A 16,522-nucleotide genomic window follows, 5' to 3' on the forward strand; every position below is an offset into this window, starting at 1 on the left:
GAATGTCAGAATGTTGAGACTATAGAGAGGAACTTTCCAACTCCTTCATGACAGTTTGGGGTCACAAGTTAGTTGTGAGTAGATCAGAGTGGAAGAGGAAACATGGCTAGCACATTCATGAACAGCATAGATCAACTACAACCCTACATAGGGCTGTGAGATGCAAATTGCAGCTGTTTTCGCAGGTTCCTTTCTCGCTTTCATGCCTTTATGAATCTACTGTGCGAAGTCCTTTAACTCAGACCTTACAAAGGGATGCAGAACATCATCCTGTATTTATGGTAAACTTGTGTGCTTGAACTTTGTTAATGTAAATTGTATTTTTGTCTTTAACTGTGCTGTCTGCATCTGTTACAGTTGAGAAAATTCTGCCGAATTTGTGAATACTCCATGTATTTTTAGAAAACATCCAATGAGCTTGAAAATGCCCCTTGTGTGTTTGATTAGTTATTGATAAAATAATTGTTTGTCAATTAATATAGATTTATTTTTCTTTCAGAATTTCTTAAACTTGTGTATTTCTGGATTCCAATAATAGACTGGAAATTGGAACGATCCTATAATTTCTCAGAATAAGAAGTGATTATGCAGCGAAGACGGAGGGGAGTAGATGTTGGACTAATCTTGCTACTTTCTCAAGTATTTCAAGTTGGGCTTGAAAACATTCCACCTGTAACACTTGGGACCCTAGCACTGAACGTTTTTCTTTTTTTGAAACCTCTGAAACCACTGCTGAAAGTGTGTATCAGTGTAGACCAATGTTATTACCAGAAAGACTGGCAGCGTTTGCTGCTTTCGCCAGTTCACCATGCAGATGATTGGCATTTATATTTTAACATGGTCTCCTTGCTTTGGAAGGGGATAAAGTTGGAACGTAAGCTTGGAAGCGTATTGTTTGGGTATATAATTGCAGTATTTTCAGTGCTGATTGGCATTGTGTACATGGTGTTGGAATTTGCACTTGCGGGACTTCTGAATGACCCTTCATACAAAATGAATTGTGCTGTAGGCTTTTCAGGTAAGGCATGCAGGAGGTACAGGCTAATTTATTGAAGTGCACATTTATAGATTCTGTATAGTAATATTTTATAATATAGAAAATGGAAATATTTTCTCTAATGAACATGGATTAGAACAGGTAATATGCATCACTACTTCTTTGAGTGCTTGTTCATATATATGTATATATTCCACTCTTGGTGCATGTGTGCGCATGCACTTGAAGTTAGATTTTCTGGGTGGAGGCATGAGGACTCGCAGAACAGAGGTACAGCCACAACGTACACTGCTGGCCAAAAGAATCTAAACTTGAATGCATGTAGTGCGTGCACACCAAGAGTGGGATATATATGGGCAACATGTTTTGTCGAATTACAGTTATTGTAGTGTGAGTAATTTTTGTTTAATATTATATATTTAAGTTTACAGTTTGTGCAAATCAAAGTCAGCAGCAAATACTGTAGAAATGTTTTTATTAAGAATACTTGTAATCTTAAGATTGCCACTCTTGGGGTCTTGTGCTTTCAGCACAGGGCAGACCGAGACTCCACTAGCTTTTAGATTATTAGTCCTCAAAGATACTGACTGTGGAGGAAAAACTCCACTCTCTTTATTCAAAAAGCCAGTGTCTCAGTTCTTTCTAGAACCCTTCCTACTTATTTTCTGACCAAAGGTTCACTTTCTATCCTTTGATGCTGCTCAGATTTTTCTACCAGCTCAGGCTACTTAACATTCTGTAATATCTTTGGCTAATCAGACCCAATCATTGATTTTGGCTTTTGACCAGTTTCATTTCTCAGTTCACTGAGTATACTTGTCCCTAACTTCAGGGATTCCTCAAAACACCCCAGATGTTTTCAGCCATTTTTGTTTGTTTTGCAGTTGAGTTTTTCACATCATCTGAACTCAACTATTTCTTTTTTGGTGTGTTTTTTTTTTGTTTTGTTTTTAGGAGTATTATTTGCTTTGAAAGTCCTTAACAATCATTATCACCCAGGAGGGACCAGCAACATCATGGGAATTCGTGTATCCGGCAGATATGCTTGTTGGCTGGAGCTTGTGGCCATTCATTTATGTTCCCCAGGGTAAGTTCATTAAATCGTTCTCAGGTCACATACAAATTTTTGGATCCATTTAGGTATATATACATTGTGACACATGAGCAATGATGTCTGGTACCCAGAATAAATAGTGGAGTTGCAGGTAGCAATCTGCATCTCTCTCCTCCACACCTTGTAGGTTGATCATGCTTGTCAAAGGAAAAAAAATGGGACACCTTGCTCAGGGGGGGTCACTGAGAAGTGTTTTGGTTGAAAAGAACAAAGATTGGTTGGGAAACAGAAGGAACACACTCTTTATTTTCCCACTCACTTGAAAAACTGGGATATATTGCATGAAAGGGCCTGGCAGGTAAAAACAAATATTTATCCATCTGTCACTTTTTAACAGTTCACTCCTAATGCCAGTCCCCTCTTCTTCCCCCTTCTATCTCTTATCCGATTTTCTCCCAAACCCTACACCAATTAAACCACAACCTCACTGGCCACATGACTCCATTCTACCCTGTGCTCAATCCTCCCAACCCATCCCATCCCAGCCCTCTCTTGGTTTAGAATCTTCCTCCTCTTCCTTTTGTGCAGATTTCCTGAAAATCGGTTATATGTCAACAGTGTTATGTAATAGAGTATTTCATAACTTCTTAACCATAATGGAAAATGATAAACCCACCAAATTTTAATTTTATTACCAGTCTCTGAGCATCATCACCTGTTTCAGGGGGTGGTTAAAAACATGAGAGACACAACAAAACACTCCCTAATCCAATGGTACTATAGTTTAGGAAAAGTTCCCTGAGCTGGAAAGGAGGAGACCGAGAATTTAAATCTCCACTCTTAGTGATGTTTAAATTCCTGTGCAATGTACAACCCTTACTATTGACGGCTGCCTAGGAGACAGGGAAGAGCTACTGAACATTCCCCCACCCACCTACAATTTTTAACTAAATTGGCAGAGAGCTTGTGCAAAGTCATTGCAGGCATAGAGTCAAGCTTTCTAACATGACCAACCCAAATCTTATCATTGCACTATACTGCATTTCATTGTGTCTAAACTACTGTACTATTTCTAACCACTATATTACTCCCTCTCCTCTCCCTGAGTATAGGATAGAATCTAGTTTCCTGATTACCAATATTCTACTGCTGAATAATAAAAATAGTTGTGTTATCCACTCTGAATGTGTGTCAAGTCCTTCTCCAGTGGCTGATCTGGAAAGGGACTAGCAATTACTCCTGTAGCTCAAATAGTAAGGGTCTAATTTAGCACTTTTGAAGGTCAGGGGTTTCAAACCTTGCTGCTGATCTGTGTGGGGGAATGGTATGGTTGCATGTGATTCACACCATGAAAAGACCACTTTAAAAATATAATATGTAAATCATAGTGTCAATCATCACAATCACCATCTTCATCAAACTTGTATTCTAATGCAAAATCTTAGCAGTGACTCCAGAAGTGTTAAGGCAGAATAACTTCCTGAATCCATGGTATGTGTGAAAATCATATGTGCTAATCTATTGATATAATTGATATAAAAGCATATGAGATCACTGTTAAGGTTTTGCTTTAAAGTGCACATTTGAAATTGGGATACGGATTGTTTTTGGGTATCGTGGAGATGGAATTGAAAGTCTTATGGGGCACTAGAACATTATCTGTGGGATATGCAATATGAAGATGGAAAAGAATGCACAGATTTCCCCCCTTAATTTCTTTCTTCCATGCTTTTAAGGTGGTGGATGGATGGGATGTCTCCTGGCACAATTTTACTGTCAGTGAATGTAGTTATTGTGTGCTAATTAAATTGTAAAACTACTATACCACTTCTTTGACATTATTGCAAAAACTTTCCTACTTCTTTCGTATGCATCACAAGTCAATGTCTAGATTGTTCGCCCATCTAACTGTTGCATCATTGAGGGTAGCAATGTATTGCAGTTCACCCTTCTGTCTTCTAATGGTGCGCTCCTCTACCACATTTTTGACCATATACATTGCTGCTTGGTAGTCACATTGTGGAGACTAGACTAGGCCAAATTTCTGTGTTGTGGCAGCCATTCTGGCTGTTCCAGGCCACAGATTGTTAAGCCTAGTCTAGGATCTGCATCCCAGATCGCAAACCATTGGATCTATAGAAGGCCTTCTGAAATTAGTCAGCATGCCTGTCTCACAGCTGTTGGCTCTGATATACCATTGTTCAGCTGAGCTTTGTCAGCGTTAGACATGAGTGATGAATGGCTATTGCAAAAGGATGTTGTGAAATCAGTCGTAGTCACTGCAGGTGTAGGTGTTTTCTCCTAGAGGCAGGCAGATCTTCTTGTGGAAGTATGCATTGCTTATTTGCACATATTGGAATTATTTTCAGCCTTGTGTGCAGCACATTGCTTTCATCTGTCATAGCCCTCCATGCTGTTTTAGGGTGATTGTAAAAGGGTTTGCGCCGGGGCTCGACCCTTCAGGACAGGAGGGGAGCCACACCGGCTCCCTACTTCACGAATCAAACAGTCAGTTAGCTTAGGACTCAGGCCCCCTGGTCCAGGGGGCTGAGTAAACCACAGTCAAAGAACCCAGGCCCTCTGGCGCAGGGTTGGGCGAGCAAGTAGTTTGGGGGCCCAGGTCCTCTGGAGCAGGGGCTGGGCAGGCAAACAGTCACTTAGCTCAGGCCCTCTGATACAGGGGCTGAGCACGGACTGTTAATTAGCTCAGGCCCTCCTGTAGCAGGGGCTGAGCACAAACAGTCAATAAGCTCAGGCCCTTGGACGCAGGGGCTGAGCGCAAACAGTTAATAAGCTCAGGCCCTTGGATGCAGGGGCTGAGCACAACAGTTAATTAGCTCAGGCCTTCTGTAGCAGGGGCTGAGCACAAGCAGTCAATAAGCTCAGGCCCTTTGCAGCAGGGGCTGAGCACACAAGTAGTCGATTAGCTCTGGCCCTGGGTCAGGGCGGAGCACAAACAGTCAATTTAGCTCAGGCCCTCTGGAGCAGGGGCTGAGCAGGCAAGCAGTGTAGTAGCTCAGGCCCTCTGGGGCAGGGACTGAGCAGGCAGGCAGTTTAGGACCTCCGGCCCTGGTTCAGGGCGGAGCACAAACAGGCAATTAGCCCCGGCAGGTAAGGGGCTCAGGTTCCTACCTGATCGTGGGGTGAGGGGGAAGCCTGCCACCCGTGTGTAGGGGTGGCAGGGGGGGACACAGGCCCACCCACTCCACTGTGTCCCAGCCCGGGGCCCTAGCAGCGAGTAGTGTCGCTGCCGGTCCGTGGGGTATCCTGACCGAAACACACTGCCATGGGCTCACAGGCCTCTGTAGCCTGACTGGGGTCGGCTACCCCCGGGCTACTTCCATTATCCCCCTCGGGGCCTACCTCGTCTGTGGCACCGGGTGCGGTCCAGTCCATCAGTGGAGCCTCCTCTCGGCCGGGGCTTGGTGGCAGATCCGGTAGCTCCGTAGGGAAATCCGGCCACTGGCCCTCGGGCGGCTCCTCTGGATAACAGCAGGGCTGCAAGGGTTCTGGCGGGGCCTCCCCTTCAGGGTTGCTGTGTGGGAGTTCCACGGGCGCCTCCCAGCGACGGGAGTGGACAGGCTCCGGCGGCTCCTCCTCGTAATGAGCTCGGGGCAGCTCCGGCCAGCTAGGGCATCCACCTCGGGCCTCCGAGGTATCCTGGCGGGGAGCTCCCGACCGCACGTCTGCTCCCTGCGGTGGCCGGCGCCTGACTGAGCTCTGGCTGCCGGCCTTTATACTTCCTGTCCCGCCCCGTGACTTCCGGGGGGCGGGGACAGGCGGCGGTGGCTCCGCCCACTTGGGTGTTTGCGCCGGGGCTCCCTCTTCAGGACAGGAGGGGAGCCACACCGACTCACTACAGTGATGTTATCTTGTCTTAACTTTTAGGGAGCTATATGAGCCAACACACATGAAGTTAATGTTAATGTGTGGCTAACACAACCACTAATGATATGGGTGGTTGTGTTCTGCTCTGAATAAACAAGACTCGTATGTCTACTTCTGCCCCAAACTGCTGCAAAATATTTTGCTGGAGTGAATATCAGCACCAGGACTGAGCTTTGTAGAACATTTGCCTCTACTTCCCAGGAGGTTCCTAGGTTTAGGCAGTATGGGAGGTGATCTTTTTCTTTGTGTCCCAGATGAGATTGGTGTGTTAGACTGTGGTCCAGATTGACTCCTAAATAAGTGGCAACTGGCTGGAAATGGGGTGGACTATCCTCAACATAGGCGGTAAGGAGTTGATTGGCCAGGTGATTGTTCAGATGGAAGGTTGTGGCTATCATCTTAGACTCACTCACTTAATCTAAGACTCCACTGACAAAGGTAAACAGCCAGAGAATTAATGTCCTGGGCGAGTTACCCATCTATATGCTATAGATAATTACCAACATCCGCAAGACAGATGTCATCTGTGTACATGTATTTATTGGCTTTAGTTGTTGGTAGATTGTAATTATATATGTTGAAAAGGAGAGGAGCCAGAACAGATACTTCTGGGAGTCTGCTATGGAGATGCCTAAGCTGGCTGACTTTGTCTCCAGCTTGCGAGATGAAACTGCAGTTCATTATTTCCACGATTAACCGGACGAAGGCTAAGAGGGAATAATCAGCAACATAACTCTCATTTGTGTCACATATAAGCTTATGGAGAGCCTGATTCTGATGCACATCAGCGAGGTTATTGAACCACAAGTGCCCTTTTTCAGGCTGTGTTCAGACAACCCGAGTTCAAATTATTCGCCTAACACAAGACATTGAAGATGGCTTCAAGAAGGGCAAGAAAGTTGGTGCTATTCTTGTGGATCTGTCAGCTGTATATGATATTGTCTGGCATGTGGGGCCGATTGCCAAGTTGTAGCAGACTGTAAGCCCATGGCGGAGTCTGCCCATTATCATCATGGAAATGATGATGAATCGGAGAAACTTTCCTGATTAATTAGAAATCATATTCAAATTAATGAATATAAATCCATTTTTCAGTTTGTCAAAAATGTTGTGTGTATGTCAGTTTACATTAATGCCCAATCCAAAGAATCTGCAAGTTTTGCATTTAATTACAAATCAATAGAACATAATGAAGCCCCTTGCATATTAACAACTGTTCTCAGTTTCCTTTTATAAAACATCAGTCGAAAGCCTGTCCAGACAAATAGCTCTTACATTGTCTCCTGAAGCTTGTCCATCTTGGAATATGAAGAATTTCCAATGGAGGCAGGTTCAAGAAATTTGGACATCTAATAACATTGCCACTGATTGTGAAAATTAAAAACCAGAACTCAGCAGCCCTTGACTCCTATTGTGAGACGTGGAAAATGGGATGATCTCACAGGTAATCATGTCCTCCAAGGCCACTTAGAGATTTTACATTATAACTAACATCTCCAGTTGTAGTCAAATGAACGGATAACCAGTGTGGATCTCAAAGCACTGGTATTATGGAGTCAAAATGGCCTTCCGCTCTCAAGACGTTTTGTAGTAGCTGAAGTTTGAGTCTGATTCAACAGTAGTCTTGGTTAGAATGCATTTCAGTAATCTAGTCTTGAAGCTACAAAGGTTTAGATCACTGGAGCAAGGTCCATCTCAGAAAAACATGGACTCAAATTAGGCCTGATATAGATGAAAAAGGGACCGTATGCAGGGCCGGCTCTAGGCACCAGCAAAACAAGCTGGTGCTTGGGGCAGCACATTTTTAGGGGCGGCATGGCTGGCGCCAGAATGCCGCCCCTAAAAATGTGCCCCGGACGCCCTAGCTCACCTCCGCTGCCGCTCGCGCACCGCTACTCGCCCTCCCTCCCAGGCTCTCAAACCTGGGAGGGAGGGGGAGATCCCGAGCGTCCGCGGTGCGCGAAACAGTTGTTTCGCGCGCTGCTGCTCCCCCTCCCTCCCTCCCAGGCTTGAGAGCCTGGGGGGAGGAGGCAGGGCTGGGGATTTGGGGAAGGGGCGGAGTTGAGGCAGGGCCGGGGGTGGGGTAATTAAAACACGGGGGGGGGGGGCGGCCAAAATTGTTTTTGCTTTGGGCGGCAAAAATTCTAGAGCCGGCCCTGACCGTATGCCACAGCATCACCTGAGAATCGAGGAGTGATGGATCCAGAAATAACACTCAGATTGCAGACTATTGGGAAGGATGGACAACACACTTTGAGAGGCAGAAGGGGAGTGCAGTTTTTATCAGCATTACTTTTTTGTCTTATTCAAATTGACACCTATCCTGCTTGCTCACCTCCACTCTTCCATTTCATTCTGTTACTAGAAAACTGCAGACACTGGGTTTGATTTTAAAAAAAAGGAGATGAAGGCCTTACATAAGGATCCTTGGGGTGGAAAGATCCTTGAAAGATTTGCCATTTTGAAATTTGCAGAGAGCAATGAGCACACTTACAGAAGAATTATCCTATCCTCTTCAAAAACAGTTATGGTCAATGATAGCCAAGATTATTTATCTACAAAGCCACATGAGCCCTTAACCTGAGCTTCTTACCAGGAGAAGATAATAAGAGATAATGTTACTCCCTCTGAAATAAACCCCAACTTTTGCCAGACTGGTAGAGGAAAAATGTATGGGTTCGGGGCTGGGTGCTCTACTCAGTTTCACACTGCTTCTCAATTAAGTAACAGGGTCTGAAGGAAGGAAGATGGATGATCCCAAAAATACTTGGAGGGTGAGAGAGGAGGAATGAGGAAGAGAGTGGGAACCTCGGTTTTCAGCAGCGAGGAAGTTGTTGAGGGCAGTGTGATGGGATTCACCACTGACTCCTTGTGGCCGGGAGTGGCTGCTCCCTCCCTGCTGGGTGTCTCCTGCCAATGGCTTCTCTGCCTCTGCAGTGTCCTGCCTTTTCCTGTTACTTGGCCCTGTGGCCAGGTCGCTTTCAAGTCTCTCCCCTTCTGGGGCAATCCATGAACAAAAAGCAAGGGGAATTAATGCAAATAAACTGAGGTAATAAGAAACAGAGGGGAATAATTCCCTCTCAGGATGCATCAGAATCTGGTCCTTCCTTCGTTCAGGGAGGGGCCTTCAGGCAATGGTTGTCTAGGAAGCTCTTGCCTTCAGTCAGCCCTTTCCTCAGGAGCTCAGGGCTGAAGATCTGTTCTCGTCCCTGGTCTGCCAACAAGAGAGCTCCTCTGCTCCCCTTTTAAGTTCCTCCTTCAGTCTGTGCATGCAGGAGTGGCAGGGCGGAGCTGCCTGAGCCCAGAGCAGATCCTTAACCCTCTTGTTGTACAAATCCCATACTGGACACCCCATCATAGCACGTGTAGACTCTTTCCAACCTCTGCCCCTTTCAGGATGGTGTAGCTGGAGAAATGCTCTCCCTTTCACTAGCTACTTGGGGGAGAGAGACAAAGAAAGTGGAACTCTGCATCTTTTTGAGGATGGAATCTGGGATCACATGGGCATATCACATGTCCTTACATGCTTTGATGACTCCCAGAGGTAGCCATTACCCATATTCTGGTTGAGGCATCCATAGGAGGAAGGCTTACTGGGAGAGATGTTTCTTCTATGGCCCATTGTTAGAGTGGAGTGTCCTTAATGGCCATCAAGCTTGAATAGTTCATTCATAATGGGCTGGCTAGACTGGATGTTAACTACCTTGTGGGTGTTACCCCAGGAACAAACACATTTGAGATACAGAAACATAGCCAATATTTATAACTTCAGATACAGTGATGATACATGGATTTAAACAAGATAATCGTATTTAGCAAATCATAACTTTTCCATGGACACCTTACATGATAGCCTTTGTACAAGAGTTGTTGCAATTGTAGAACAGTGGGAATATCAATGATATAAATGGTCATATTTCAATCATACAGCATCACAAGGTGTCTGGTAAATTTTTCCAGATTTGTAAGATGGCATATACCACAAAATGTAATACATTTCTCATATTTAATGTGGTGCATGGCTGATGCTGAAAAGGAAGATTTTTCTGCTCAGGTCACCATTAACGTATGTTCAAAGTTTTCCCTTCATATCTGCCTGTTATTAATCAACATAGTTGAATTAAAATGGATTTAAGACAGTTCTGCCCACTTTCAGTAATACCAGACTCTCACTGGGCACCTCTAACGTGCACAAAGGGAAAGACATGAGAACTATCCCAGTTTTGAAGAGCAGGTGCATGCTAGCAGATTATTATTTAGGTACAGAGACTTCAGTCAGCTTCTTAAACACACAACCAAATGTCAGAGATTTATAGTGAAGTCTTCAGTGTATTATTTGTTGAAAAATAAGGGTATTTTATGATGGGTCAATCCTGTAGTGTGGTAAGACTTAATAGAATTGTAAAAAAACAAAAGACACACAAACAAACAAAGAAACCTTGGTTGTTTCGCTTCTTAGAGAACCATATGAACATTTTCTTTGGTTTCATTCTATGTGGTTTCAAAGACAGCTAAAATCTGAAAACAAAACCCAGTCAGAACTGCCAATGCAGTATTACTTTTTTAGTTTGGCAACACACACAACTGAGAATTCCAATTTTTCATGTAAAGCCATAAACCATTCCAGGTTTGCTCAAAACTGGGCTTAATTTTGCAAATATTGAAGAATAATTTGTCAAACCTGATTTGAATTTTGAGTTTTTCATGAAACCAGGAGAGTTTTGTGTAGTTTCAGGTATCATTGTCAGCATTTTGTACAGCTGTAAATTAAAAGATTTATGTCATGAGATTTTGGTATTTTGCTATATTACTGTGTAGTCTGATTAAAAGCTTTGTATTTTTTGCTCACTAGTTGAGTTTTGGGAGCCACATTGTTAATATCACTTGTATTTAAATACTGCTTTATTGATGAGAGCTGTCTTACAGCTTTGCCATGTTAATAGTGGTTATGGTTATTGACTTATGACTTGAGTTGTTGATGCTAAGAAACTTTCAGTCTCCTTCACGTTTTAGTTTATAGCTTCATCTTTGAGAGCTGCTAAATCAATGAGCCAACTTATTCTTGCATGGCAAACATTTCTGTTACTTTCAGTACATTTTCCCCACCTTTCTCTTGCCTGCAGTACTATTAATATGTGTCTTCACAGTAATGTCATGCCAATGAAAGCTGTAACAGCAATATAAATTGACTCAGGAGATACATGGATAGAGTATCTCCTTTTCTTTGCTTGAATTGGTTGTGGGCACGTTAAAAAAAGTAACCTATTGTAATTGATCCTGCAACTGGGAATTTCAAGAGTGCGATTGAGATATGCAGGTTAACTGTGGCGCAGTTCAAGCAACACAGTTTATTGGTGAGAAGCTAATCTTTTGTCTGACTTCTCATTAGAGGGGAAATAGTTGTCTGTGCTGCTATTCACCCCAGCACCTTCTCTAAAAATTATTCTAAAAAGTAGCACTTCCCCTTTTTATTGTAGTGACATTAGTGTCACTGTTCCTGCATATAGTAAATCATTAGGGCCATGTAGTTTCCTAAATCTAGAAATGTACTGAGATAATATTATCAGCATGTTGCTTGGTACTAATCGATTAAACATTTATAATATAAATATTTTCTTCCTACTTGTTCATTTTAACAATCTAAATGCGACAGTTTATGATAGTTGGAGCTTTCTAACATTCTGCTGAAGTATTTAGTTGATTACCATTTTACACTGCTTCATATTTATTTATTTATTATTAATAATTTATTGGTAGTGCATCAGCTCTTACTGGGGACCCCCAGTCATTCCTGAAGCCTCTGTGTGCCATCACAAAACAAATAAGTAGTTGTGCAAGGTGCTGTATACATATATATGATACACTTTGTGCCCTGAAGTACTTATAATCTAGTAAAACAAACCTTGTCAGTGGGGGTGGGGGAAGGGATAAAACACACATCACGTCTTTGTCTATATGCATTTTATGTCAATACGTCTATCCACAACTACTACTACTACTACCAAGTTGTGTGCTTTGTTTTCAGTGTTATACATAGCCTAACAGCATTTTTTAAACAAACTGTTGCCTTCCTCAACTATTGTACATATGCCTATTGATAAAATTACACAGGTCAAGATTTTCAGAACTAACAATTTTGTGTACCTGAATATTTGGGTGTTCAACTTGGCACCTAAAAGGGTGTTTCAGGAGGCATATTCAGCCCTTTCTAGAAAACTAAGGCACCTGGAATCTTTGGTCAAGTTTGAAAATCATAACAAAAATTATCTTTCTGTGCCAAAACTCTTAAATAAAACCCCACCCAACATCCATGGGGATGGCAACTTCCAGCCTGGTGTCACATGGGCGGCCTTCAGGTATGTAAAGCCAGAAGTGCCTCTGGTCTCATGTGGGCTCTATGTGTTATATTGGTTGTCATGAGTGAATTTCAAATGGTTTTTTGCAAATTGGTTGTCATGAAAATCTGCAGGACTAATTCAGACCTGATCCTACAAGCTGTTCCTGGGTGGACTCCTTTGCCCACTTCTGTGCCCAGTCCTGTTGACTTTGGTGGGGTTGTGCACTGACTTATTATATGGGTCCTCACTCTCAGATTTGAGCTTTCAGGTTTGAGGCTTCTGGTACTTGCCTGAAATATATCAATGTTTCTTAGAAAGGTTGGTGTAATCACTGCTGAAATTGTTTCTGACTGAAATGAGGGAACAGGGAATCATTGGATTGTTTTTAAATAAAAAAAAATTACTCTTTAGAGCAGCAGTTTGCAAACGTTTTGAGCTGACCCTCCTTCTCCCCCCTCTTTGAGTTACGATTTTTGGTAGCGCCCCCACAACCCAGACAAAAATAGAGACATGCAAAAAAGTATGCTTGATAGCCTACTCATAAATCTAACAGAGACCGTAACAACTTTACATTGCCCACACTTGTAAGTTTCAAATACACAGATACTTACCAATGGCACAGCCAAGGCTTCCTCAGCAGCAGGCTGCTTCTACCTTGCAGCCAGGCTGCACCGCTAGGGCAGGGCCAATACCTACCCCTCTGCCCCTCCTGCCTTGGGTTTTCAGGGTGGGGGAAGGCACATGCGATGGACTCTGGGGGCGGAGGCAGCGCTCAGCACGGAGGCTGCTGGAAGTAGAAATCAGCACACCCACGGCAGATATTGACACTGACCCACAGGCTAGGTGGCATGCTGAGGCGAGTCAGGGGATGAAGGTGGCACTCTCTCCCTGCACCACCCTCTCCCTGCACCATCATGTGGAGCTGGCCCGAGCCGCCTGCCGCTGCTGCTCGGCCCCCCGAATGTTGCTCCACGCTCCCCTTTGGGGGGGCACACTCCACAGTTTGAAAAACTCTGTTTTAGAGAGATACAGTACGCTGCATGGAATGTCTAGTTTCTTTGGTGCCTTCCGACCTGCTAACATTCAGTTACACAAGGAAATTAATTTCATAAGAGTCTGGAGAAGTGATGTTAACCAGTGAGAGCCAGTTTCCTGGCTTCTGTTCTTTGCCAGACTTGGCTGGTAAAGATTTACCAGGTAATTCAAAATTCCAGATTTATTACAAAATAACCTGAAAGGGGAAAGCTTGTTAATAATAATAATAAAACTCAATAGTGTTTTTCTGTGCAGTGCTGCTCTAAATCAGTAGTTGATTCCTCCTTGTGTGATGATTTAATGTGGTCTGATTTGCATTCAAATAGTTTGAATTCTTAAATTAGCTATAGGGCCTACTTGCTAAGCATGTTTTAATTTAGCAATGAAAAACATAAATCGGCTTGTGTATTTGGCTGTACGTGCCATCGATTTAGTTGAGCTAGCACTTATTGTTTTGAGAAATTCATCACTTTATCTAAAGAAAGTGGTAGCTTACAGTATGTCAGTTTCCTAAAGCTGCTTTTTTTTTTTTTTTTTTTTTTAATATAAAGAGCACACTGTGACGGGTTGGATCACAGAAACCCCCTTGGGAGCTGCCACCCAATGTACCAAGACTACCCCGGCTTCTGTTTTCCCTGCCAGCTCAGGATTCCAGCACCCTGTCTTGCTGAGCCAGACACTCCAGTCTGCTCTAACAAAGACTCAGGGTCTGAATCACTAGTCCCAAAGCTGCAAGTTTACCAGAAACCAGCTCACAGGAGTGTGCTTGTCTTTAGCACTCAGATGCCCAACTCCCAATGGGGTCTAAACCCAGATAAATCCGTTTTACCCTGCATAAAGTTTATGCAGGGCAAACTCATAAATTGTTCGCCCTCTATAACACTGATAGAGAGATATGCACAGTTGTTTGCTCCCCCAGGTATTAATACATACTCTGAGTAAATTACTAAATAAAAAGTGATTTTATTAAATACAGACAGTAGGATTTAAGTGGTTCAAAGTAGTAACAGACAGAACAAAGTAAGTCACAAGCAAAATAAAATAAAATGCGCAAATCTATGCCTAATCAAACTAAATACAGATAATCTCACCCTCAGAGATGCTTCAGTAAGTTTTTCTCAGACTGGACACCTTCCAGGCCTGGGCACCATTCTTTCCCCTGGTACAGCTTTTGTTCCAGCTTAGGTGTTATCTAGGGGATTCTCCATGATGGCTCCTCTCTCTCTCTGTTCTCTTCCACCCCTTTATATATCTTTTGCATAAGGCGGGAACCCTTTGTCTCTCTGGGTTTCCACCCCCTCCCCTCACTGGAAAAGCACCAGGTTAAAGATGGATTCCAGTTCAGGTGACATGATCACATGTCACTGCAAGACTTCATTACTCACTTGCCAGCACACACATATACAGGGAGACTCACAGGTAAACAGCCATCTGCAGACAATGGGAGTCATCAAGATTCCAAACCATCATTAATGGCCCACACTTTACATAATTACAATAGGCCCTCAGAGTTACATTTTATATTTCTAGTTTTAGATACAAGAGTGGTACATTTCTACAAATAGGATGATCACACTCAGTAGATTATGAGCTTTGTAATGATACCTTACAAGAGACCTTTTGCACAAAGCATATCCCATTTGCATTATAGTCACTTATTATCAAATTTTTTATAAAACTATCCCAGTTACATTATATTCACTTATTATCATGTTTTTATAAAACCATGTAGACTGCACAACGTCACACACACTTTATCTAATGTGGCCTCTCAGTAGACAAATGGTAAGAAATACATGAAAACAAATAAGAAGCTGTTTCTCCAAAAGACTGTAATAATGGTGGTTTGAGCTAAGAGTTCTGGACTAAATGATTGGCTGATGTGCTGTCCTATAATTTATATGTGTATAACGCCAATCACTTTTTTTTTTTTAACTACAGAACACTGTTAATAAGAGATGGTGGCAACCCAGTGACACAAGTATTTTTGTTCTGTTAACATTCGATATTTCAGATGATTAAAGCTACAAATGTTAGAAGGATTGAAACAATGTAAGATAAATCATGCAATGTTGGTGAGAAGTTATTTCTAACTAAAAAATGAAGATCCCAGTACTATATTAGTATACAATTAGAATAAAATTGTGGGGAAAATTAAAAGTTTTTCATATGCAAACAAATCATTTGGATTTCATTTGCTTTCCTGTAATGTTCTTAATCATTTTTGTTACCTGCACACTCTAGGGGCATCCACCTTTACCCAGTTCCTAGGGCTCAGTGCGTAACCTCACACTCTAGGGCAACCACCTTTACCCTGTTCCTAAGGCTATGTCTACACTTGTCATTTAAAGCGCAATATGTCCCTTTAAAACCATAGGAGCATCTACACTTGTTAATGACTTTTTGCAGTGAAACTCAGAAGTTTCACCGCAAAAAGAAAACCACCTTTACAAGAGGCATACAGCTCTTACCGCTGTTCTTTTTGCGCTGTTGTGAAAGTGAAGACACATTCTACCAGTGTAAACACTTTTTGGCCTCTGAAGGATATTCCACAGTTCCAAAAGTGTCACTCTGGCCAGCATTTCCGCTGCTCTGATGCTAGGTAAACGGACGTCCGCCCCTCCTCCTGTAAGCCCTGGGAAGTTTGAAACTCCCTTTCCCATTGCTCGTAGATATGGCAGGGAAAGCAGCCAGACAGCAGGGTTTTTAAAAAAAAAAAATGCCGTGAAAGAAACAAGGAAGTAATGGGGCTGCTGGGACATGAAGCAGTGCAGCACAGGGCACTGAGCAGGGACCCAGAATGCCTTGCGCTCACCCTCCCCTTCCCACCAGACCTATCGAGAGAGCTGCACTGTGGGATAGCTGCCTTACAGCGCTGCTCTCATCGGCGATGGAAGTGCTGCTAGTGTAAACACTCTCTGACGCCTGAGAAATTAAGTGAGTACACAAACCAGTGCTTTTCTTTCACCGGTTCCCTATCACTGGTGAAACTTGCAGTGCAAAAACTCTGCAAGTGTAGACATACCCTAAGGCTCAAGGCGTAACCCTTACCCTCTGCAGGTTTGCAGGGTCTTTCACCAGTGAAAGATCCTTACACAGTGAAATCCCTAACCTATGTCTATTAACAATCATCAAAACAGAATGCACACACTAAGCATACAATGCTCACCACTCCCAATAAGGCAGACGAACTTTTCCTGCTGGCCAGTC

General features: G+C 43.1%; 1 protein-coding gene across 1 annotated transcript in view; it reads left to right on the forward strand.

Annotated features, from left to right (window-relative positions):
- The first annotated feature begins 215 nt into the window (after positions 1-215).
- The window catches only part of RHBDD1 (rhomboid domain containing 1), an 88,588-nt gene continuing 72,281 nt past the window's right edge, over positions 216-16,522 (forward strand). Inside the window, exons 1-3 of the mRNA XM_065411000.1 lie at positions 216-281; positions 500-1,018; positions 1,952-2,084. Coding sequence (XP_065267072.1) covers positions 586-1,018; positions 1,952-2,084 — 566 coding nt within the window. The 5' untranslated portion in view covers positions 216-281; positions 500-585. The remainder of the gene's footprint in view (positions 282-499; positions 1,019-1,951; positions 2,085-16,522) is intronic.

The sequence above is a fragment of the Emys orbicularis genome, chromosome 9 (assembly GCF_028017835.1).
Source record: "Emys orbicularis isolate rEmyOrb1 chromosome 9, rEmyOrb1.hap1, whole genome shotgun sequence".
Classification (NCBI taxonomy): Eukaryota; Metazoa; Chordata; order Testudines; family Emydidae; genus Emys; species Emys orbicularis.